We start from the raw sequence: 23,128 nt of genomic DNA, 5'->3' as shown, positions 1-23,128 counted from the left end.
CCCCAGTGAGACCCAGTGTGTGTGGGACCCGTACCCCAGTGAGACCCGGTGTGTGTGGGACCCGTACCCCAGTGAGAGTCAGTGTGTGTGGGACCCGTTCCCCAGTGAGAGTCAGTGTGTGTGGGACCCGTTCCCCAGTGAGACCCGGTGTGTGTAGGACCCGTACCCCAGTGAGAGTCAGTGTGTGTGGGACCCGTTCTCCAGTGAGAGTCAGAGTGTGTGGGACCCGTACCCAGTGAGAGTCGGTGTGTGTGGGACCCTACCATAGGGAGAGTCAGTGTGTGTGGGACCTGTACCCCAGTGAGAGTCAGTGTGTATGGGACCTGTACCCCAGTGAGAGTCAGTGTGTGTGGGACCCGTACCCCAGTGAGAGTCAGTGTGTGTGGGACCCGTACCGAAGTGAGAGTCAGTGTGTGTGGGAGCCATACCCCAGTGAGAGTCAGTGTGTGTGGGACCCTACCATAGGGAGAGCGAGTATGTGGGACCCATACCCCAGTGAGAGTCAATGTGAATGGGACCCGTACCCCAGTGAGAGTCAGTGTGGGTGGGACCCGTACCCCAGTGAGAGTCGGTGTGTGTGGGACTCGTACCCCAGTGAGAGCGAGTGTGTGTGGGACGCGTACCCCAATGAGAGTCGTTGTGTGTGGGACCCGTACCCCAGTGAGAGTCCGTGTGTGTGGGACTCTACCATAGGGAGAGTTAGTGTGTGTGGGACCCATACCCCAGTGAGAGTCAATGTGTGTGGGACCCGTACCCCAGTGAGAGTCAGTGTGGGTGGGACCCGTACTCCAGTGAGAGTCGGTGTGTGTGGGACCCGTACCCCAGTGAGAGTCCGTGTGTGTGGGACTCTACCATAGGGAGAGTTAGTGTGTGTGGGACCCATACCCCAGTGAGAGTCAGTGTGTGTGGGACCCGTAATCCAGTGTGTGGGACCCATACCCCAGTGAGAGTCAGTGTGTGTGGGACCCTACCATCGGGAGAGTCAGTGTGTGTGGGACCCGTTCCCCAGTGAGAGTCAGTGTGTGTGGGACCCGTACCCCAGTGAGAGTCAGTGTGTGTGGGACCCGTTCCCCAGTGAGAGTCAGTGTGTGTGGGACCCTACCCCAGTGAGAGTCAGTGTTTGTGGGACCTGTACCCCAGTGAGAGTCAGTGTGTGTGGGACCCTTACCCCAGTGAGTGTCAATGTGTGTGGGACCCGTACCCCAGTGAGAGCCGGTGTGTGTGGGACCCGTACCCCAGGGAGAGTCAGTGTGTGTGGGTCCCATACCCCAGTGAGAGCAAGTGTGTGTGGGATCCTACCCCAGTGAGAGTCGGTGTGTGTGGGACCCGTACCCCAGTGAGAGTCAGTGTGTGTGGGACCCTACCATCGGGAGAGTCAGTGTGTGTGGGACCCATACCCCAGTGAGAGTCAGTGTGTGTGGGACCCGTACCCCAGTGAGAGTCAGTGTGTGTGGGACCCATACGCCAGTGAGAGCCGGTGTGTGTGGGACCTGTACCCCAGTGAGAGTCAGTGTGTGTGGGACCCATACCCCAGTGAGAGCCGGTGTGTGTGGGACCCTACCCCAGTGAGAGTCAGTGTGTGTGGGACCCGTATCCCAGTGAGAGTCAGTGTGTGTGGGACCCTACCCCAGTGAGAGTCAGTGTGTATGGGACCCATACCCGTGTGAGAGCCTGTGTGTGTGGGACCCTACCCCAGTGAGAGTCGGTGTGTGTGTGGGAACCGTACCTGAGTGAGAGTCCGTGTGTGTGGGACCCATACCCCAGTGAGTCAGTGTGTGTGGGACCCCTACCCCAGTGAGAGCCGGTGTGTGTGGGACCCTACTCCAGTGAGAGTCAGTGTGTGTGTGAGACACGTACCCCAGTGAGAGCCGGTGTGTGTGGGACCTGAAACCCAGGGACAGTCAGTGTGTGTGGGACCCTACCCCAGTGAGAGTCAGTGTGTGTGGGACCCGTACCCCAGTGAGAGCCGCTGTGTGTGGGACCTGAAACCCAGGGAGAGTCAGTGTGTGTGGGACCCTACCCCAGTGAGAGTCAGTGTGTGTGGGACACGTACCCCAGGGAGAGTCAGTGTGTGTGGGACCCTACCTCAGTGAGAGTCAGTGTGTGTGTGTGACACGTACCCCAGTGAGAGTCAATGTGTGTGGGACGCGTACCTCAGTGAGAGTCATTGTCTGTGGGACCCGTACCCCAGTGAGAGCCGGTGTGTGTGGGACCTGAAACCCAGGGAGAGTCAGTGTGTGTGGGACCCTACCCCAGTGAGAGTCAGTGTGTGTGGGACTCGTACCCCAGTGAGAGTCAGTGTGTGTGGGACCCCTACCCCAGTGGGAGTCAGTGTGTGTGGGACCCGTACCCCAGTGAGAGTCAGTGTGTGTGGGACCTGTACCCCAGTGAGAGTCTGTGTGTGGGACCCTACCCCAGTGAGAGTCAGTGTGTGTGGGACCCGTACCCCAGTGAGAGTCACTGTGTGTGTGACCCGTACCACAGTGAGAGTCAGTGTGTGTGGCACACGACCATAGGGAGAGCGAGTATGTGTGACCCGTACCACAGTGAGAGTCAGTGTGTGTGGGACACTACCATAGGGAGAGCGAGTATGTGGGACTCGTACCCCAGTGTGAGTCAGTGTGTGTGGGACCCGTACCCCAGTGAGAGTCAGTGTTTGTGGGACCCGTACCCCAGTGAGAGTCAGTGTGTGTGGGACCCTTACCCCAGTGAGAGTCAGTGTGTGTAGGACCCTACCCCAGTGAGAGTCGCTGTGTGTGGGACCCGTACCACAGTGAGAGCGAGTGTGTGTGGGACCCGTACCCCAGTGAGAGTCGGTGTGTGGGACCCGTACCCCAGTGAGAGTCAGTGTGTGTGGGACCCTACCCCAGTGAGAGTCAGTGCTTGTGGGACCTGTACCCCAGTGAGAGTCAGTGTGTGTGGGACCCTACCATCGGGAGAGTCAGTGTGTGTGGGACCCGTTCCCCAGTGAGAGTCAGTGTGTGTGGGACCCTACCCCAGTGAGAGTCAGTGCTTGTGGGACCTGTACCCCAGTGAGAGTCAGTGTGTGTGGGAGCCTTACCCCAGTGAGTGTCAGTGTGTGTGGGACCCGTACCCCAGTGAGAGTCAGTGTGTGTGGTACCTGTACCCCAGTGAGAGCCGGTGTGTGTGGGACCGTACCCCAGTGAGAGTCAGTGTGTGCGGGACCCTTACCCCAGTGAGAGTCAATGTGTGTGGGACCCTACCCCAGTGAGAGTCAGTGTGTGTGGGACCCTACCCCAGTGAGAGTCAGTGTGTGTGGGACCCGTACCCCAGTGAGAGTCAGTGTGTGTGGGACCCGTACCCCAGTGAGAGACAGTGTGGGTGGGAGCCTTACACCAGTGAGCGTCAATGTGTGTGGGACCTGTACCCCAGTGAGAGCCGGTGTGTGTGGGACCCGTACCCCAGTGAGAGTCAGTGTGTGTGGGACCCTTACCCCAGTGAGAGTCAATTTGTCTGGGACCCTACCCTAGTGAGAGTCAGTGTGTGTAGGACCCTACCCCAGTGAGAGTCAGTGTGTGTGGGACCCTACCATAGGGAGAGTTAGTGTGTGTAGGACCCTACCCCAGTGAGAGTCGGTGTGTGTGGGACCCGTACCCCAGTGAGAGTCAGTGTGTGTGGGACCCGTACCCCAGTGAGAGTCAGTGTTTGTGGGACCCGTACCCCAGTGAGAGCGAGTGTGTGTGGGACCCGTACCCCAGTGAGAGTCGGTGTGTGTGGGACCCGTACCCCAGTGAGAGTCAGTGTGTGTGGGACCCATACCCCAGTGAGAGTCAGTGTGTGTGGGACCCTACCATCGGGAGAGTCAGTGTGTGTGGGACCCGTTCCCCAGTGAGAGTCAGTGTGTGTGGGACCCGTACCCCAGTGAGAGTCAGTGTGTGTGGGACCCGTTCCCCAGTGAGAGTCAGTGTGTGTGGGACCCGTTCCCCAGTGAGAGTCAGTGTGTGTGGGAGCCTTATTCTAGTGAGAACCGGTGTGTGTGGGACCCGTACCCTAGTGAGAGTCAGTGTGTGTGGGACACTTACCCCAGTGAGAGTCAATGTGTGTGGGACCCTACCCCAGTGAGAGTCAGTGTGTGTGGGACCCTACCCCAGTGAGAATCAGTGTGTGTGGGACCCGTACCCCAGTGAGAGTCAGTGTGTGTGGGACCCGTACCCCAGTGAGAGTCAGTGTGTGTGGGACCCGTACCCCAGTGAGAGACAGTGTGGGTGGGACCCGGACCCCAGGGAGAGTCGGTGTGTGTGGGACCCGTACCCCAGTGAGAGTCAGTGTGGGTGGGACCCGTACCCCAGTGAGAGACAGTGTGGGTGGGACCCGGACTCCAGGGAGAGTCGGTGTGTGTGGGACCCGTACCCCAGTGAGAGCGAGTGTGTGTGGGACCCGTACCCCAGTGAGAGTCGGTGTGTGTGGGACCCATACCGCAGTGAGAGCAAGTGTGTGTGGGACCCTACCCCAGTGAGAGCCGGTGTGTGTGGGACCCTACCCCAGTGAGAGTCAGTGAGTGTGGGACCCGTATCCCAGTGAGAGTCAGTGTGTGTGGGACCCTACCCCAGTGAGAGCCCGTGTGTGTGGGACCCTACCTCAGTGAGAGTCGGTGTGTGTGTCGGAACCGTACCCGAGTGAGAGTCTGTATGTGTGGGACCCGTATCCCGGTGAGAGTCCGTGTGTGTGGGACCCGTACCCCAGTGAGTCAGTGTGTGTGGGACCCTACCCCAGTGAGAGCCGGTGTGTGTGGGACCCTACTCCAGTGAGAGTCAGTGTGTGTGTGAGACACGTACCCCAGTGAGAGTCAACGTGTGTGGGACCCGTACCTCAGTGAGAGTCATTGTCTGTGGGACCCCTACCCCAGTGAGAGCCGGTGTGTGTGGGACCTGAAACCCAGGGAGAGTCAGTGTGTGTGGGACCCTACCCCAGTTTGAGTCAGTGTGTGTGGGACCCCTACCCCAGTGAGAGTCAGTGTGTGTGGGACCCGTACCCCAGTGAGAGTCAGTGTGTGTGTGACCCGTACCCCAGTGAGAGTCACTGTGTGTGTGACCCGTACCACAGTGAGAGTCAGTGTGTTTGGGACTCGACCATAGGGAGAGCGAGTATGTGTGAGCTGTACCACAGTGAGAGTCAGTGTGTGTGGGACACTACCATTTGGAGAGCGAGTATGTGGGACCCGTACCCCAGTGAGAGTCAGTGTGTGTGGGACCCGTACTCCAGTGAGAGTCGGTGTATGTGAGACCCGTACCCCAGTGAGAGTCGGTGTGTGTGGGACCCGTACCCCAGTGAGAGCAAGTGTGTGTGGGACGCGTACCCCAATGAGAGTCGTTGTGTGTGGGACCCGTACCCCAGTGAGAGTCCGTGTGTGTGGGACTCTACCAAAGGGAGAGTTAGTGTGTGTGGGACCCATACCCCAGTGAGAGCGAGTGTGTGTGGGACCCTACCCCACTGAGAGTCAGTGTGTTTGGGACCCGTACCCAAGTGAGAGTCAGTGTGTCTGGGACCCGTAATCCAGTGAGACTCAGTGTGTGTGGGACCCTACCATAGGGAGAGTTAGTGTGTGTGGGACCCATACCCCTGTGAGAGTCAGTGTGTGTGGGACCCATACGCCAGTGAGAGCCGGTGTGTGTGGGACCTGTACCCCAGTGAGAGTCAGTGTGTGTGGGACCCATACCCCAGTGAGAGTCAGTGTGTGTGGGACCCGTTCCCCAGTGAGAGTCAGTGTGTGTGGGGCCCGTACCCCAGTGAGAGTCAGTGTGTGTGGGACCCGTTCCCCAGTGAGAGTCAGTGTGTGTGGCACCCGTACCCGAGTGAGAGTCAGTGTGTGTGGGACCCGTACCCCAGTGAGAGTCAGTGTGTGTGGGAGCCTTACACCAGTGAGAGTCAATGTTTGTGGGACCTGTACCCCAGTGAGAGCCGGTGTGTGTGGGACCCGTACCCCAGTGAGAGTCAGTGTGTGTGGGACCTGTACCCCAGTGAGAGTCAGTGTGTGTGTTGGAGCCTTACACCAGTGAGAGTCAATGTGTGTGGGACCTGTACCCCAGTGAGAGCCGGTGTGTATGGGACCCGTACCCCAGTGAGAGTCAGTGTGTGTGGGACCCTTACACCAGTGAGAGTCAATGTGTGTGGGACCCTACCCCAGTGAGAGTCAGTGTGTGTAGGACCCTACCCCAGTGAGAGTCGGTGTCTGTGGGACCCGTACCACAGTGAGAGCGAGTGTGTGTGGGACCCGTACCCCAGTGAGAGTCGGTGTGTGTGGGACCCGTACCCCAGTGAGAGTCAGTGTGTGTGGGACCCTACCATAGGGAGAGTCAGTGTGTGTGGGACCCATACCCCAGTGAGAGTCAGTGTGTGTGGGACCATACCATCGGGAGAATCAGTGTGTGTGGGACCCGTTCCCCAGTGAGAGTCAGTATGTGTGGGACCCGTACCCCAGTGAGAGTCAGTGTGTGTGGGACCCGTTCCCCAGTGAGAGTCAGTGTGTGTGGGACCCTACCCCAGTGAGAGTCAGTGTTTGTGGGACCTGTACCCCAGTGAGAGCCGGTGTGTGTGGGACCCTACCCCAGTGAGAGTCAGTGTGTGTGGGAGCCTTACCCCAGTGAGAGTCAGTGTGTGTGGGACCATACCCCAGTGAGAGTCAGTGTGTGTGGGACCCGTACCCCAGTGAGAGTCAATGTGTGTGGGACCCTACCATAGGGAGAGTTAGTGTGTGTAGGACCCTACCCCAGTGAGAGTCGGTGTGTGTGGGACCCGTACCCCAGTGAGAGCGAGTGTGTGTGGGACCCGTACCCCAGTGAGAGTCGGTGTGTGTGGGACCCGTACCCCAGTGAGAGTCAGTGTGTGTGGGACCCTACCATAGGGAGAGTCAGTGTGTGTGGGACCCATACCCCAGTGAGAGTCAGTGTGTGTGGGACCCTACCATAGGGAGAGTCAGTGTGTGTGGGACCCGTTCCCCAGTGAGAGTCAGTGTGTGTGGGACCCGTACCCCAGTGAGAGTCAGTGTGTGTGGGACCCGTTCCCCAGTGAGAGTCAGTGTGTGTGGGACCCTACCCCAGTGAGAGTCAGTGTTTGTGGGACCTGTACCCCAGTGAGAGTCAGTGTGTGTGGGAGCCTTATTCCAGTGAGAACCGGTGTGTGTGGGACCCGTACCCCAGTGAGAGTCGGTGTGTGTGGGACCCGTACCCCAGTGAGAGCCGGTGTGTGTGGGACCCGTACCCCAGTGAGAGTCAGTGTGTGTGGGACACTTACCCCAGTGAGAGTCAATGTGTGTGGGACCCTACCCCAGTGAGAGTCAGTGTGTGTGGGACCCTACCCCAGTGAGAATCAGTGTGTGTGGGACTGTACCCCAGTGAGAGTCGGTGTGTGTGGGACCCGTACCCCAGTGAGAGTCGGTGTGTGTGGGACCCGTACCCCAGTGAGAGTCAGTGTGTGTGGGACCCGTACCCCAGTGAGAGTCAGTGTGTGTGGGACCCGTACCCCAGTGAGAGTCGGTGTGTGTGGGACCCGTACCCCAGTGAGAGTCAGTGTGTGTGGGACCCGTACCCCAGTGAGAGTCATTGTGTGTGGGACCTGTACCCCAGTGAGAGTCAGTGTGGGTGGGACCCGTACCCCAGTGAGAGTCAGTGTGTGTGGGACCTGTACCCCAGTGAGAGTCAGTGTGGGTGGGACCCGTACCCCAGTGAGAGACAGTGTGGGTGGGACCCGGACCCCAGGGAGAGTCAGTGTGTGTGGGACCCATACCCCAGTGAGAGCAAGTGTGTGTGGGATCCTACCGCAGTGAGAGTCGGTGTGTGTGGGACCCGTACCCCAGTGAGAGCGAGTGTGTGTGGGACCCGTACCCCAGTGAGAGTCGGTGTGTGTGGGACCCATACCGCAGTGAGAGCAAGTGTGTGTGGGACCCTACCCCAGTGAGAGTCAGTGTGTGTGGGACCCATACCCCAGTGAGAGCCGGTGTGTGTGGGACCCTACCCCAGTGAGAGTCAGTGAGTGTGGGACCCGTATCCCAGTGAGAGTCAGTGTGTGTGGGACACTACCCCAGTGAGAGTCAGTGTGTGTGGGACCCATACCCGTGTGAGAGCCCGTGTGTGTGGGACCCTACCTCAGTGAGAGTCGGTGTGTGTGTCGGAACCGTACCCGAGTGAGAGTCTGTATGTGTGGGACCCGTATCCCGGTGAGAGTCCGTGTGTGTGGGACCCGTACCCCAGTGAGTCAGTGTGTGTGGGACCCTACCCCAGTGAGAGCCGGTGTGTGTGGGACCCTACTCCAGTGAGAGTCAGTGTGTGTGTGAGACACGTACCCCAGTGAGAGTCAACGTGTGTGGGACTCGTACCTCAGTGAGAGTCATTGTCTGTGGGACCCCTACCCCAGTGAGAGCCGGTGTGTGTGGGACCTGAAACCCAGGGAGAGTCAGTGTGTGTGGGACCCTACCCCAGTGAGAGTCAGTGTGTGTGGGACCCCTACCCCAGTGAGAGTCAGTGTGTGTGGGACCCGTACCCCAGTGAGAGTCAGTGTGTGTGGGACCCGTACCCCACTGAGAGTCAGTGTGTGTGGGACCCTACCCCAGTGAGAGTCAGTGTGTGTGGGACCCGTACCCCACTGAGAGTCAGTGTGTGTGGGACCCGTACCCCAGTGAGAGTCACTGTGTGTGTGACCCGTACCACAGTGAGAGTCAGTGTGTTTGGGACTCGACCATAGGGAGAGCGAGTATGTGTGAGCTGTACCACAGTGAGAGTCAGTGTGTGTGGGACACTACCATTTGGAGAGCGAGTATGTGGGACCCGTACCCCAGTGAGAGTCATTGTGTGTGGGACCCGTACTCCAGTGAGAGTCGGTGTATGTGAGACCCGTACCCCAGTGAGAGTCGGTGTGTGTGGGACCCGTACCCCAGTGAGAGCAAGTGTGTGTGGGACGCGTACCCCAATGAGAGTCGTTGTGTGTGGGACCCGTACCCCAGTGAGAGTCCGTGTGTGTGGGACTCTACCAAAGGGAGAGTTAGTGTGTGTGGGACCCATACCCCAGTGAGAGCGAGTGTGTGTGGGACCCTACCCCACTGAGAGTCAGTGTGTGTGGGACCCGTACCCAAGTGAGAGTCAGTGTGTGTGGGACCCGTAATCCAGTGAGACTCAGTGTGTGTGGGACCCTACCATAGGGAGAGTTAGTGTGTGTGGGACCCATACCCCTGTGAGAGTCAGTGTGTGTGGGACCCATACGCCAGTGAGAGCCGGTGTGTGTGGGACCTGTACCCCAGTGAGAGTCAGTGTGTGTGGGACCCATACCCCAGTGAGAGTCAGTGTGTGTGGGACCCGTTCCCCAGTGAGAGTCAGTGTGTGTGGGGCCCGTACCCCAGTGAGAGTCAGTGTGTGTGGGACCCGTTCCCCAGTGAGAGTCCGTGTGTGTGGCACCCGTACCCGAGTGAGAGTCAGTGTGTGTGGGACCCGTACCCCAGTGAGAGTCAGTGTGTGTGGGAGCCTTACACCAGTGAGAGTCAATGTTTGTGGGACCTGTACCCCAGTGAGAGCCGGTGTGTGTGGGACCCGTACCCCAGTGAGAGTCAGTGTGTGTGGGACCTGTACCCCAGTGAGAGTCAGTGTGTGTGTTGGAGCCTTACACCAGTGAGAGTCAATGTGTGTGGGACCTGTACCCCAGTGAGAGCCGGTGTGTGTGGGACCCGTACCCCAGTGAGAGTCAGTGTGTGTGGGACCCTTACCCCAGTGAGAGTCAATGTGTGTGGGACCCTACCCCAGTGAGAGTCAGTGTGTGTAGGACCCTACCCCAGTGAGAGTCGGTGTCTGTGGGACCCGTACCACAGTGAGAGCGAGTGTGTGTGGGACCCGTACCCCAGTGAGAGTCGGTGTGTGTGGGACCCGTAGCCCAGTGAGAGTCAGTGTGTGTGGGACCCTACCATCGGGAGAGTCAGTGTGTGTGGGACCCATACCCCAGTGAGAGTCAGTGTTTGTGGGACCTGTACCCCAGTGAGAGTCAGTGTGTGTGGGAGCCTTACCCCAGTGAGAGTCAGTGTGTGTGGGACCCTACCCAGTGAAAGTCAGTGTGTGTGGGACCCTACCCCAGTGAGAGTCAGTGTGTGTGGGACCCGTACCCCAGTGAGAGTCAGTGTGTGTGGGACCCGTTCCCCAGTGAGAGTCAGTGTGTGTGGGACCCGTACCCGAGTGAGAGTCAGTGTGTGTGGGACCCGTACCCCAGTGAGAGTCGGTGTGTGTGGGACCGTACCCCAGTGAGAGTCAGTGTGTGTGGGACCCTACCCCAGTGAGAGTCAGTGTGTGTGGGACCCGGACCCCAGGGAGAGTCAGTGTGTGTGGGACCCATACCCCAGTGAGAGCAAGTGTGTGTGGGATCCTACCGCAGTGAGAGTCGGTGTGTGTGGGACCCGTACCCCAGTGAGAGCGAGTGTGTGTGGGACCCGTACCCCAGTGAGAGTCGGTGTGTGTGGGACCCATACCGCAGTGAGAGCAAGTGTGTGTGGGACCCTACCCCAGTGAGAGTCAGTGTGTGTGGGACCCATACCCCAGTGAGAGCCGGTGTGTGTGGGACCCTACCCCAGTGAGAGTCAGTGAGTGTGGGACCCGTATCCCAGTGAGAGTCAGTGTGTGTGGGACACTACCCCAGTGAGAGTCAGTGTGTGTGGGACCCATACCCGTGTGAGAGCCCGTGTGTGTGGGACCCTACCTCAGTGAGAGTCGGTGTGTGTGTCGGAACCGTACCCGAGTGAGAGTCTGTATGTGTGGGACCCGTATCCCGGTGAGAGTCCGTGTGTGTGGGACCCGTACCCCAGTGAGTCAGTGTGTGTGGGACCCTACCCCAGTGAGAGCCGGTGTGTGTGGGACCCTACTCCAGTGAGAGTCAGTGTGTGTGTGAGACACGTACCCCAGTGAGAGTCAACGTGTGTGGGACTCGTACCTCAGTGAGAGTCATTGTCTGTGGGACCCCTACCCCAGTGAGAGCCGGTGTGTGTGGGACCTGAAACCCAGGGAGAGTCAGTGTGTGTGGGACCCTACCCCAGTGAGAGTCAGTGTGTGTGGGACCCCTACCCCAGTGAGAGTCAGTGTGTGTGGGACCCGTACCCCAGTGAGAGTCAGTGTGTGTGGGACCCGTACCCCACTGAGAGTCAGTGTGTGTGGGACCCTACCCCAGTGAGAGTCAGTGTGTGTGGGACCCGTACCCCACTGAGAGTCAGTGTGTGTGGGACCCGTACCCCAGTGAGAGTCACTGTGTGTGTGACCCGTACCACAGTGAGAGTCAGTGTGTTTGGGACTCGACCATAGGGAGAGCGAGTATGTGTGAGCTGTACCACAGTGAGAGTCAGTGTGTGTGGGACACTACCATTTGGAGAGCGAGTATGTGGGACCCGTACCCCAGTGAGAGTCATTGTGTGTGGGACCCGTACTCCAGTGAGAGTCGGTGTATGTGAGACCCGTACCCCAGTGAGAGTCGGTGTGTGTGGGACCCGTACCCCAGTGAGAGCAAGTGTGTGTGGGACGCGTACCCCAATGAGAGTCGTTGTGTGTGGGACCCGTACCCCAGTGAGAGTCCGTGTGTGTGGGACTCTACCAAAGGGAGAGTTAGTGTGTGTGGGACCCATACCCCAGTGAGAGCGAGTGTGTGTGGGACCCTACCCCACTGAGAGTCAGTGTGTGTGGGACCCGTACCCAAGTGAGAGTCAGTGTGTGTGGGACCCGTAATCCAGTGAGACTCAGTGTGTGTGGGACCCTACCATAGGGAGAGTTAGTGTGTGTGGGACCCATACCCCTGTGAGAGTCAGTGTGTGTGGGACCCATACGCCAGTGAGAGCCGGTGTGTGTGGGACCTGTACCCCAGTGAGAGTCAGTGTGTGTGGGACCCATACCCCAGTGAGAGTCAGTGTGTGTGGGACCCGTTCCCCAGTGAGAGTCAGTGTGTGTGGGGCCCGTACCCCAGTGAGAGTCAGTGTGTGTGGGACCCGTTCCCCAGTGAGAGTCCGTGTGTGTGGCACCCGTACCCGAGTGAGAGTCAGTGTGTGTGGGACCCGTACCCCAGTGAGAGTCAGTGTGTGTGGGAGCCTTACACCAGTGAGAGTCAATGTTTGTGGGACCTGTACCCCAGTGAGAGCCGGTGTGTGTGGGACCCGTACCCCAGTGAGAGTCAGTGTGTGTGGGACCTGTACCCCAGTGAGAGTCAGTGTGTGTGTTGGAGCCTTACACCAGTGAGAGTCAATGTGTGTGGGACCTGTACCCCAGTGAGAGCCGGTGTGTGTGGGACCCGTACCCCAGTGAGAGTCAGTGTGTGTGGGACCCTTACCCCAGTGAGAGTCAATGTGTGTGGGACCCTACCCCAGTGAGAGTCAGTGTGTGTAGGACCCTACCCCAGTGAGAGTCGGTGTCTGTGGGACCCGTACCACAGTGAGAGCGAGTGTGTGTGGGACCCGTACCCCAGTGAGAGTCGGTGTGTGTGGGACCCGTACCCCAGTGAGAGTCAGTGTGTGTGGGACCCTACCATCGGGAGAGTCAGTGTGTGTGGGACCCATACCCCAGTGAGAGTCAGTGTTTGTGGGACCTGTACCCCAGTGAGAGTCAGTGTGTGTGGGAGCCTTACCCCAGTGAGAGTCAGTGTGTGTGGGACCCTACCCAGTGAAAGTCAGTGTGTGTGGGACCCTACCCCAGTGAGAGTCAGTGTGTGTGGGACCCGTACCCCAGTGAGAGTCAGTGTGTGTGGGACCCGTTCCCCAGTGAGAGTCAGTGTGTGTGGGACCCGTACCCGAGTGAGAGTCAGTGTGTGTGGGACCCGTACCCCAGTGAGAGTCGGTGTGTGTGGGACCGTACCCCAGTGAGAGTCAGTGTGTGTGGGACCTGTACCCCAGTGAGAGTCAGTGTGTGTGGGAGCCTTACACCAGTGAGAGTCAATGTGTGTGGGACCTGTACCCAAAGTGAGAGCCGGTGTGTGTGGGACCCGTACCCAAGTGAGAGTCAGTGTGTGTGGGACCCTTACCCCAGTGAGAGTCAATGTGTGTGGGACCCGTTCCCCAGTGAGAGTCAGTGTGTGTGGGACCCTACCCCAGTGAGAGTCAGTGTTTGTGGGACCCTACCCCAGTGAGAGTCAGTGTGTGTGGGACCCATACCCCAGTGAGAGTCAGTATGTGTGGGACCCGTACCCCAGTGAGAGTCAGTGTGTGTGGGACCCTACCCCAGTGAGAGTCAGTGTTTGTGGGACCTGTACCCCAGTGAGAGCCGGTGTGTGTGGGACCCGTTCCCCAGTGAGAGTCAGTGTGTGTGGGACTGTACCCCAGTGAGAGTCAGTGTGTGTGGGATCCGTACCCCAGTGAGAGTCAGTGTGTGTGGGACTGTACCCCAGTGAGAGTCAGTGTGTGTGGGACCCGTACCCCAGTGAGAGTCAGTATGTGTGGGACCCGTACCCCAGTGAGAGTCAGTATGTGTGGGACCCGTACCCCAGTGAGAGTCAGTGTGTGTGGGACCCTACCCCAGTGAGAGTCAGTGTTTGTGGGACCTGTACCCCAGTGAGAGCCGGTGTGTGTGGGACCCGTTCCCCAGTGAGAGTCAGTGTGTGTGGGACCCTACCCCAGTGAGAGTCAGTGTTTGTGGGACCTGTACCCCAGTGAGAGTCAGTGTGTGTGGGAGCCTTACACCAGTGAGAGTCAGTGTGTGTGGGACCCTACCCCAGTGAGAGTCAGTGTGTGTGGGACCCTACACCAGTGAGAGTCAGTGTGTGTGGGACCATACCCCAGTGAGAGTCAGTGTTTGTGGGACCCGTACCCCAGTGAGAGTCAGTGTGTGTGGGACCTGTACCCCAGTGAGAGCCGGTGTGTGTGGGACCCGTACCCCAGTGAGAGTCAGTGTGTGCGGGACCCTTACCCCAGTGAGAGTCAATGTGTGTGGGACCCTACCCCAGTGAGAGTCAGTGTGTGTGGGACCCTACCCCAGTGAGTATCAGTGTGTGTGGGAACCGACCACAGTGAGAGTCAATGTGGGTGGGACCCGTACCCCAGTGAGAGACAGTGTGGGTGGGACCCGGACCCCAGTGAGAGCGAGTGTGTGTGGGACCCGTACCCCAGGGAGAGTCAGTGTGTGTGGGTCCCATACCCCAGTGAGAGCAAGTGTGTGTGGGACCCGTACCCCAGTGAGAGTCAGTGTGTGTGGGACCCTACCATAGGGAGAGTCAGTGTGTGTGGGACCCATACCACAGTGAGAGTCTGTGTGTGGGACCCTACCATCGGGAGAGTCAGTGTGTGTGGGACCCGTTCCCCAGTGAGAGTCAGTGTGTGTGGGACCCTACCCCAGTGAGAGTCAGTGTTTGTGGGACCTGTACCCCAGTGAGAGTCAGTGTGTGTGGGAGCCTTACCCCAGTGAGAGTGAATGTGTGTGGGACCCTACCGCAGTGAGAGTCAGTGTGGGTGGGACCCGTACCCCAGTGAGAGACAGTGTGGGTGGGACCCGGACCCCAGTGAGAGCGAGTGTGTGTGGGACCCGTACCCCAGGGAGAGTCAGTGTGTGTGGGACCCGTACCCCAGTGAGAGTCAGTGTGTGTGGGACCCATACCCCAGTGAGAGCAAGTGTGTGTGGGATCCTACCCCAGTGAGAGTCGGTGTGTGTGGGACCCATACCCCAGTGAGAGTCAGTGTGTGTGGGACCCATACCCCAGTGAGAGCAAGTGTGTGTGGGACACTACCCCAGTGAGAGTCAGTGTGTGTGGGACCTGTACCCCAGTGAGAGTCAGTGTGTGTGGGAGCCTTACCCCAGTGAGAGTCAGTGTGTGTGGGACCCGTACCCCAGTGAGAGCGAGTGTGTGTGGGACCCGTACCCCAGTGAGAGTCGGTGTGTGTGGGACCCATACCCCAGTGAGAGCAAGTGTGTGTGGGACACTACCCCAGTGAGAGTCAGTGTGTGTGGGACCCATACCCCAGTGAGAGCCGGTGTGTGTGGGACCCTACCCCAGTGAGAGTCAGTGTGTGTGGGACCCGTATCCCAGTGACAGTCAGTGTGTGTGGGACCCATACCCCAGTGAGAGTCAGTGTGTGTGGGACCCATACCCCAGTGAGAGTCAGTGTGTGTGGAACCCTACCCCAGTGAGAGTCGGTGTGTGTGTGGGAACCGTACCCGAGTGAGAGTCCGTGTGTGTGGGACCCATACCCCAGTGAGTCAGTGTGTGTGGGACCCGTTCCCCAGTGAGAGTCAGTGTTTGTGGGACCTGTACCCCAGTGAGAGTCAGTGTGTGTGGGAGCCTTACCCCAGTGAGAGTGAATGTGTGTGGGACCCTACCGCAGTGAGAGTCAGTGTGTGTGGGACCCTACCCCAGTGAGAGTCAGTGTGTGTGGGACCATACCCCAGTGAGAGTCAGTGTGTGTGGGACCCGTACCCCAGTGAGAGTCAGTGTGTGTGGGAACTGTACCCCAGTGAGAGCCGGTGTGTGTGGGACCCGTACCCCAGTGAGAGTCAGTGTGTGCGGGACCCTTACCCCAGTGAGAGTCAATGTGTGTGGGACCCTACCCCAGTGAGAGTCAGTGTGTGTGGGACCCTACCCCAGTGAGAATCAGTGTGTGTGGGAACGTACCTCAGTGAGAGTCGGTGTGTGTGGGACCCATACCCCAGTGAGAGCAAGTGTGTGTGGGACCCTACCCCAGTGAGAGTCAGTGTGTGTGGGACCCATACCCCAGTGAGAGCCGGTGTGTGTGGGACCCTACCCCAGTGAGAGTCAGTGTGTGTGGGACCCGTATCCCAGTGACAGTCAGTGTGTGTGGGACCCATACCCCAGTGAGAGTCAGTGTGTGTGGGACCCGTATCCCAGTGACAGTCAGTGTGTGTGGGACCCATACCCCAGTGAGAGTCAGTGTGTGTGGGACCCTACCCCAGTGAGAGTTAGTGTGTGTGGGACCCGTATCCCAGTGACAGTCAGTGTGTGTGGGACCCATACCCCAGTGAGAGTCAGTGTGTGTGGGACCCTACCCCAGTGAGAGTCAGTGTGTGTGGGACCCGTATCCCAGTGACAGTCAGTGTGTGTGGAACCCTACCCCAGTGAGAGTCGGTGTGTGTGTGGGAACCGTACCCGAGTGAGAGTCCGTGTGTGTGGGACCCATACCCCAGTGAGTCAGTGTGTGTGGGACCCTACTCCAGTGAGAGTCAGTGTGTGTGGGACCCTACCCCAGTGAGAGCCGGTGTGTGTGGGACCCTACTCCAGTGAGAGTCAGTGTGTGTGTGAGACACGTACCCCAGTGAGAGTCAACGTGTGTGGGACCTGTACCTCAGTGAGAGCCGGTGTGTGTGGGACCTGAAACCCAGGGACAGTCAGTGTGTGTGGGACCCTACCCCAGTGAGAGTCAGTGTGTGTGGGATCCGTACCCCAGTGAGAGTCAGTGTTTGTGGGACCCCTACCCCAGTGAGAATCAGTGTGTGTGGGACCCGTACCCCAGTGAGAGTAAGTGTGAGTGGGACTCTACACCAGTGAGAGTCAGTGTGTGTGGGACCTGTACCCCAGTGAGAGTCAGTGTGTGTGGGACTAGACCATAGGGAGAGTCAGTGTGTGTGGGACCCGTACCCCAGTGAGAGTCAGTGTGTGTGGGACCTGTACCCCAGTGAGAGCCGGTGTGTGTGGGACCCGTACCCCAGTGAGAGTCAGTGTGTGCGGGACCCTTACCCCAGTGAGAGTCAATGTGTGTGGGACCCTACCCCAGTGAGAGTCAGTGTGTGTGGGACCCTACCCCAGTGAGAATCAGTGTGTGTGGGAACGTACCTCAGTGAGAGTCGGTGTGTGTGGGACCCATACCCCAGTGAGAGCAAGTGTGTGTGGGACCCTACCCCAGTGAGAGTCAGTGTGTGTGGGACCCTACCCCAGTGAGAGTCAGTGTGTGTGGGACCCGTATCCCAGTGACAGTCAGTGTGTGTGGGACCCATACCCCAGTGAGAGTCAGTGTGTGTGGGACCCTACCCCAGTGAGAGTCAGTGTGTGTGGGACCCTACCCCAGTGAGAGCCGGTGTGTGTGGGACCCTACTCCAGTGAGAGTCAGTGTGTGTGGGACCCTACCCCAGTGAGAGCCGGTGTGTGTGGGACCCTACTCCAGTGAGAGTCAGTGTGTGTGTGAGACACGTACCCCAGTGAGAGTCAACGTGTGTGGGACCTGTACCTCAGTGAGAGCCGGTGTGTGTGGGACCTGAAACCCAGGGACAGTCAGTGTGTGTGGGACCCTACCCCAGTGAGAGTCAGTGTGTGTGGGATCCGTACCCCAGTGAGAGTCAGTGTTTGTGGGACCCCTACCCCAGTGAGAATCAGTGTGTGTGGGACCCGTACCCCAGTGAGAGTAAGTGTGAGTGGGACTCTACACCAGTGAGAGTCAGTGTGTGTGGGACCTGTACCCCAGTGAGAGTCAGTGTGTGTGGGACTAGACCATAGGGAGAGCGAGTATGTGTGACCCGTACCCCAGTGAGAGTCAGTGTGTGTGAGACCCGTACCCCAGTGAGAGTCAGTGTGTGTGGGACCTGTACCCAGGTGAGAGCCGGTGTGTGTGGGACCCGTACCCCAGTGAGAGTCAGTGTGTGTGGGACCCTACCCCAGTGAGAGCCAGTGTGTGTGGGACCCATACCCCAGTGAGAGTCGGTGTGTGTGGGACCCGTACCCCAGTGAGAGTCGGTGTGTGTGGGACCTGTACCCAAGTTAGAGCCGGTGTGTGTGGGACCTGTACCCCAGTGAGAGTCAGTGTGGGTGGGACCCTACCCCAGTGGGAGTCAGTGTGTGTGGGACTCGTACCCCAGTGAGAGTCAGTGTGTGTGGGACCCGTACACCAGTGAAAGTGAGTGTGTGTGGGACCCGACCATAGGGAGAGCGAGTATGTGGGACCCGGACTCCAGTGAGAGTCAGTGTGTGTGGGACCTGTACTCCAGTGAGAGCGAGTGTGTGTGGGACCTGTACCCAAGTGAGAGCCGGTGTGTGTGGGACCTGTACCCCAGTGAGAGTCAGTGTGTGTGGGACTCGTACCCCAGTGAGAGTCATTGTATGTGGGACCCGACCATAGGGAGAGCGAGTATGTGGGACCCGGACCCCAGTGAGAGTCAGTGTGTGTTGGACCTGTACCCCAGTGAGAGTATGTGTGTGTGGGACCCGTACCCCAGTGAGAGTCAGTGTGTGTGGGACCCTACCCCAGTGAGAGTATGTGTGTGTGGGACCCGTACCCCAGTGAGAATCAGTGTGTGTGGGACCCGTACCCCAGTGAGAGTCAGTGTGTGTGGGACCCGTACCCCAGTGAGAGTCAGTGTGTGTGGGACCCGTACCCCAGTGAGAGTCAATGTGTGTGGGACCCGTACCTCAGTGAGAGTCAGTGTGTGTGGGACCCATACCCCAGTGAGTGTCAAACTGTGTGGGACCCGTATCCCAGTGAGTGTCGGTGTGTGTGGGAATGTACCCCAGTGAGAGTCAGTGTGTGTGGGACCCGTACCCCAGTGAGAGTCGGTGTGTGTGGGTCCCGTACCCCAGTGAGAGTCGGTGTCTTTGGGACCCGTACCCCAGTGAGAGTCGGTGTGTGTGGGACCTGTACCCCAGTGAGAGTCAGTGTGTGTGGGACCCGTACCCCAGTGAGAGTCGGTGTGTGTGGGACCCGTACCCCAGTGAGAGTCGGTTTGTGTGGGACCCGTACCCCAGTGAGAGTCGGTGTGTGTGGGATCCGTACCCCAGTGAGAGTCGGTGTGTGTGGGACCCGTACCCCAGTGAGAGTCGGTGTGTGTGGGACCTGTACCCCAGTGAGAGTCAGTGTGTGTGGGACCTGTACCCCAGTGAGAGTCAGTGTGTGTGGGACCCGTACCCCAGTGAGAGTCAGTGTGTGTGGGACCCGTACCCCAGTGAGAGTCAGTGTGTGTGGGACCTGTACCCCAGTGAGAGTCGGTGTGTGTGGGACCTGTACCCCAGTGAGAGTCGGTGTGTGTGGGACCTGTACCCCAGTGAGAGTCGGTGTGTGTGGGACCTGTACCCCAGTGAGAGTCGGTGTGTGTGGGACCCGTACCCCAGTGAGAGTCAGTGTGTGTGGGACCTGTACCCCAGTGAGAGTCGGTGTGTGTGGGACCTGTACCCCAGTGAGAGTCGGTGTGTGTGGGACCCGTACCCCAGTGAGAGTCGGTGTGTGTGGGACCTGTACCCCAGTGAGAGTCGGTATGTGTGGGACCCGTACCCCAGTGAGAGTCAGTGTGTGTGGGACCCGTACCCCAGTGAGAGTCAGTGTGTGTGGGACCCGTACCCCAGTGAGAGTCAGTGTGTGTGGCACCCGTACCCCAGTGAGAGTCAGTGTGTGTGGGACCCGTACCCCAGTGAGAGTCGGTGTGTGTGGGACCCGTACCCCAGTGAGAGTCGTTGTGTGTGGGACACGTACCCCAGTGAGAGTCAGTGTGTGTGGGACACGTACCCCAGTGAGAGTCAGTGTGTGTGGGACCCGTACCCCAGTGAGAGTCGGTGTGTGTGGGACCCGTACCCCAGTGAGAGTCGGTGTGTGTGGGACCCGTACCCCAGTGAGAGTCGGTGTGTGTGGGACCCGTACCCCAGTGAGAGTCAGTGTGTGTGGGACCCGTACCCCAGTGAGAGTCAGTGTGTGTGGGACCCGTACCCCAGTGAGAGTCAGTGTGTGTGGGACCCGTACCCCAGTGAGAGTCGGTGTGTGTGGGACCCGTACCCCAGTGAGAGTCGTTGTGTGTGGGACACGTACCCCAGTGAGAGTCAGTGTGTGTGGGACCCGTACCCCAGTGAGAGTCGTTGTGTGTGGGACACGTACCCCAGTGAGAGTCGGTGTGTGTGGGACACGTACCCCAGTGAGAGTCAGTGTGTGTGGGACCCGTACCCCAGTGAGAGTCAGTGTGTGTGGGACCCGTACCCCAGTGAGAGTCGTTGTGTGTGGGACACGTACCCCAGTGAGAGACAGTGTGTGTGGGACCCGTACCCCAGTGAGAGTCAGTGTGTGTGGGACCCGTACCCCAGTGAGAGTCGTTGTGTGTGGGACACGTACCCCAGTGAGAGTCGGTGTGTGTGGGACACGTACCCCAGTGAGAGTCAGTGTGTGTGGGACACGTACCCCAGTGAGAGACAGTGTGTGTGGGACCCGTACCCCAGTGAGAGTCAGTGTGTGTGGGACACGTACCCCAGTGAGAGTCATTGTGTGTGGGACACGTACCCCAGTGAGAGAGCTTTCTCAATATGCCAGTCTAAGCCACCTTTTCTATTCTTGCACCTTTGCAGGTTGGGTTGAACGGGAAACCTACTACTGAATCTCTTATCACCTTGACATCGCTGCCACACTCAGTACACGCCCTTTCTCCTCCAACCTACGACCCCAGCTTGTTGACGGACCGGGAAAGCCTGACGAGAGACGCCTTCAGCTGGGAGAAGTGCCCCCGAGCCGCCTCCCAACTTCCCCTCCGAACTTTGAGTTAACCCCTGCTCTCCCGCCGAAGCCCCTCCGATGCCATGTCGCGACTCCGTTCGGGAAGAGCTGTGCGTCTCGGGGACCCTGGGGCCCCGGCTCTCGCGGCGGCGCCCTCTCCCTCCCTCCGCGGGGGCTCAGTTTCCGCTGTGCGCCGCGGGAGTTGGGGAGGGAGGGGGCGTGGCTGAGCATGGAATTTTTACTTTTCAGTCTCGAAGCGCCTGTGCTTCCCTCTGCCGCCGGGACAATGTGTGTGGGGCCGTGCGTCGTCAGTGTGTCGTCTCCCCCTCTCTCGCCAATTCCACCTCCGCCCCTTCATTTTCTAATCCACATCCACGGTCGATTGGAACCGAGCAGCACGTGAACGAAAGGGAACGAGGGAGAGAGGAAGAGAGAGAGAGAGAGAAATAAAAATAGAGAGCCCACGTCGTACACTTGAATCCCCGGCCTCAGTAACACAGACCCCTGCCCTAATAATACACAGACACTCCCCCCTCACCCACGGTAACAAACAGATTCTTGTATGTCTCACTGTGCTGGGCGAATCCTTGATCCAGAGCTTTACCCAGTAAAATTCCGTCAAGGACCTCGGGCAAAGCGCTAAATACTGCTGCTGGAATCTGAACTGAAAACGGAAAATGAATGAAATACTCAGGAGGTCAGGCAGCATCCGGGGAGAGAAAAATGGAGTTGACGTCTCAGGTCGACGACCCGACTTGGTCAAGGGTCACCGACCTATAACGTTAACTCTGTTTCTCTCTCCACAAAGCCCTCGGGCTCCCTGCCTGACTGGCCTCAGCACCCGCGATGAATCACGGATCGATTAAATGGGTTTAAATCCCTCGGTTGCCTCTTCACGATTGGCCTGGAACCCCCACCACCCCGAGCTCGACCCACCTGACCCCTGACCCCTCACCTCCCCCGTTGCGGACTAGTCACCTTCACAGGAATTAAAGTACAAGTTGGAGCTCACCGTCTCTCCGGTGTCCGAGGTCACAGGCCCCGAACCTAAGCGCATACGTGACGCGTTGGTTCGTGCTTTGTAGGTTGACTATAGAAACCCGGCATTAAACAATTCGACCTCCTGCCGGCGAGCTGGGCCCCATTCCGTCCCTGCTCCTCTTCCCCACTTCCAGGACCGTCCGCCCAATCCCGGCTCACAGTCACAGCTCGGGCAACTCCCAGAGTCCTCCAGTCCTCCACCAGCGTCACCCGGGCAACTCCCAGCGTCCCCCGGGGCAACTCCCAGTGTTCGCCGGGGCAACTCCCAGCGTCCACCGGGGCAACTGCCAGCATCTCCCGGGGCAACTCCCAGTGTTCGTCGGGGCAATTCCCAGCGTCCACCGGGGCAACTCCCATTGTTTGCCGGGGCAATTCACAGCGTCCCCCGGGGCAATTCCCAGCATTCCCCGGGGCAACTGCCAGCGTCCACCGGGGCAACTCCCAGCATCTCCCGGGGCAACTCCCAGTGTTCGCCGGGGCAATTCCCAGCATCCTTCGTGGCAACTCCCGGGGTCTCCCGGGGCAATTCCCAGCGTCCCCCGGGGCAATTCCCAGCATCCCCCGGGGCAACTCCCAGGGAACTCCTGGGGTCCCCTGGGGTGGCAGCAGCAGCTTACGTTTAAATACCAGGCCAGGCCCACGTCTGATTTTCCCCCACCTCCCACTCCCGGGCCCGTGTCCAACCGCCAAGCCTGTGTTGGATCAGAGGCCTTCGCCTCCCCTTGCCCAGCCCAGCGAACGCAGACCACAGGCCGAGGTCCCAGAAAAGTCCAGCGCTGTAGTTAGAGATTTCAGAATGTGTGCGTGTGTGTAGTGATGAGAGAGAGAGAGAGAGAGAGAGCACGAGTGAGACACACGGGATTCTGCAGGACGCTTCCTCATGTCAAAGTATGCGGGGACTCTCCTTCCCATGTTTACAGCGGTCCCATCACTAATTTACTCTGTGATGGTGTCCCGACACAAGACAGGCCTCCACCTAGGACTTTGCAAGGGGGGTGGTGTGTCGATACCACTTCTCCCACCCTCCGCTGTGTGTGTTTGTGTGTGTGTGTGTTTATGTGTGTGTATGTGCGCGCGTGCATGCGAGTGTGAGAGAGAGAGAGGGAGACGAACGGCGGGTGGGGGGGTTGGGAGTGGGAATTCATGGCCTCGTTCCCTGGAATCGGAGGGGCTCCTGCCCCCAGTTACTGGCTGTTCAACTGTTTGTGTAGGTGTGTGATGTTGTGATGTCATCCCCCCCATTCCCCTTGTGCTTGCACTCTGTCCAAACTTCTGTATTAGAAACAGAAGCTCAGTGTACTCTTCAATGACAAAATAAAACCGACAGTTTAATACAACCAAACCCCGCCTCTCACGCTTGCTTTTCATTGAGTCCGTGAGTGTTTGCTCAATGCAGTAAATACTGGCAGTCAATCATTAAAGCTTTGATATTAAATAAACCTCATTACCTACCTCTCAAACGGTTCTCCTCTTGGCTTAATAACCCAGCCTGGTGTGGGACTGAGCCTCCCACACACACAGCAGGAAAGGCCCAGGCTGCATTCTCGGCCTGTGCCTCGCCCGGTGTACAATGGGCCACAGTAGCTTCAGCTCGGGAGCGGAAAACAAACTCCAGCAGGGTCACGGCTCCTGATCGTTGCACTCTGACCTCTGACCTCTGCTGGCATTGAGCGGGGGGGCTGTGCCCCCTCCCCCCTCTCCCAGGTTAGATATCCTGCTCTAAAGCTCTTC

At 58.8% G+C, this 23,128-nt stretch overlaps 1 protein-coding gene across 2 annotated transcripts in view; it reads left to right on the top strand.

Moving 5' to 3' along the window:
• The window catches only part of LOC139241116 (sodium/potassium-transporting ATPase subunit alpha-3), a 152,454-nt gene extending 129,597 nt beyond the window's left edge, over nt 1–22,857 (top strand). For both annotated transcript variants that reach the window (XM_070869809.1, XM_070869810.1), the window contains one exon: nt 20,212–22,857. In XM_070869809.1, coding sequence (XP_070725910.1) covers nt 20,212–20,240 — 29 coding nt within the window. In that variant the 3' untranslated portion in view covers nt 20,241–22,857. The remainder of the gene's footprint in view (nt 1–20,211) is intronic.
• The last annotated feature ends 271 nt before the right edge of the window (nt 22,858–23,128 follow it).

Source organism: Pristiophorus japonicus, chromosome Y, assembly GCF_044704955.1.
Source record: "Pristiophorus japonicus isolate sPriJap1 chromosome Y, sPriJap1.hap1, whole genome shotgun sequence".
In the NCBI taxonomy this organism is placed as follows: Eukaryota; Metazoa; Chordata; class Chondrichthyes; family Pristiophoridae; genus Pristiophorus; species Pristiophorus japonicus.
The sequence above is the reverse complement of the archived record's forward strand: the minus strand, read 5'-3'. Positions and strand labels throughout refer to the sequence as shown.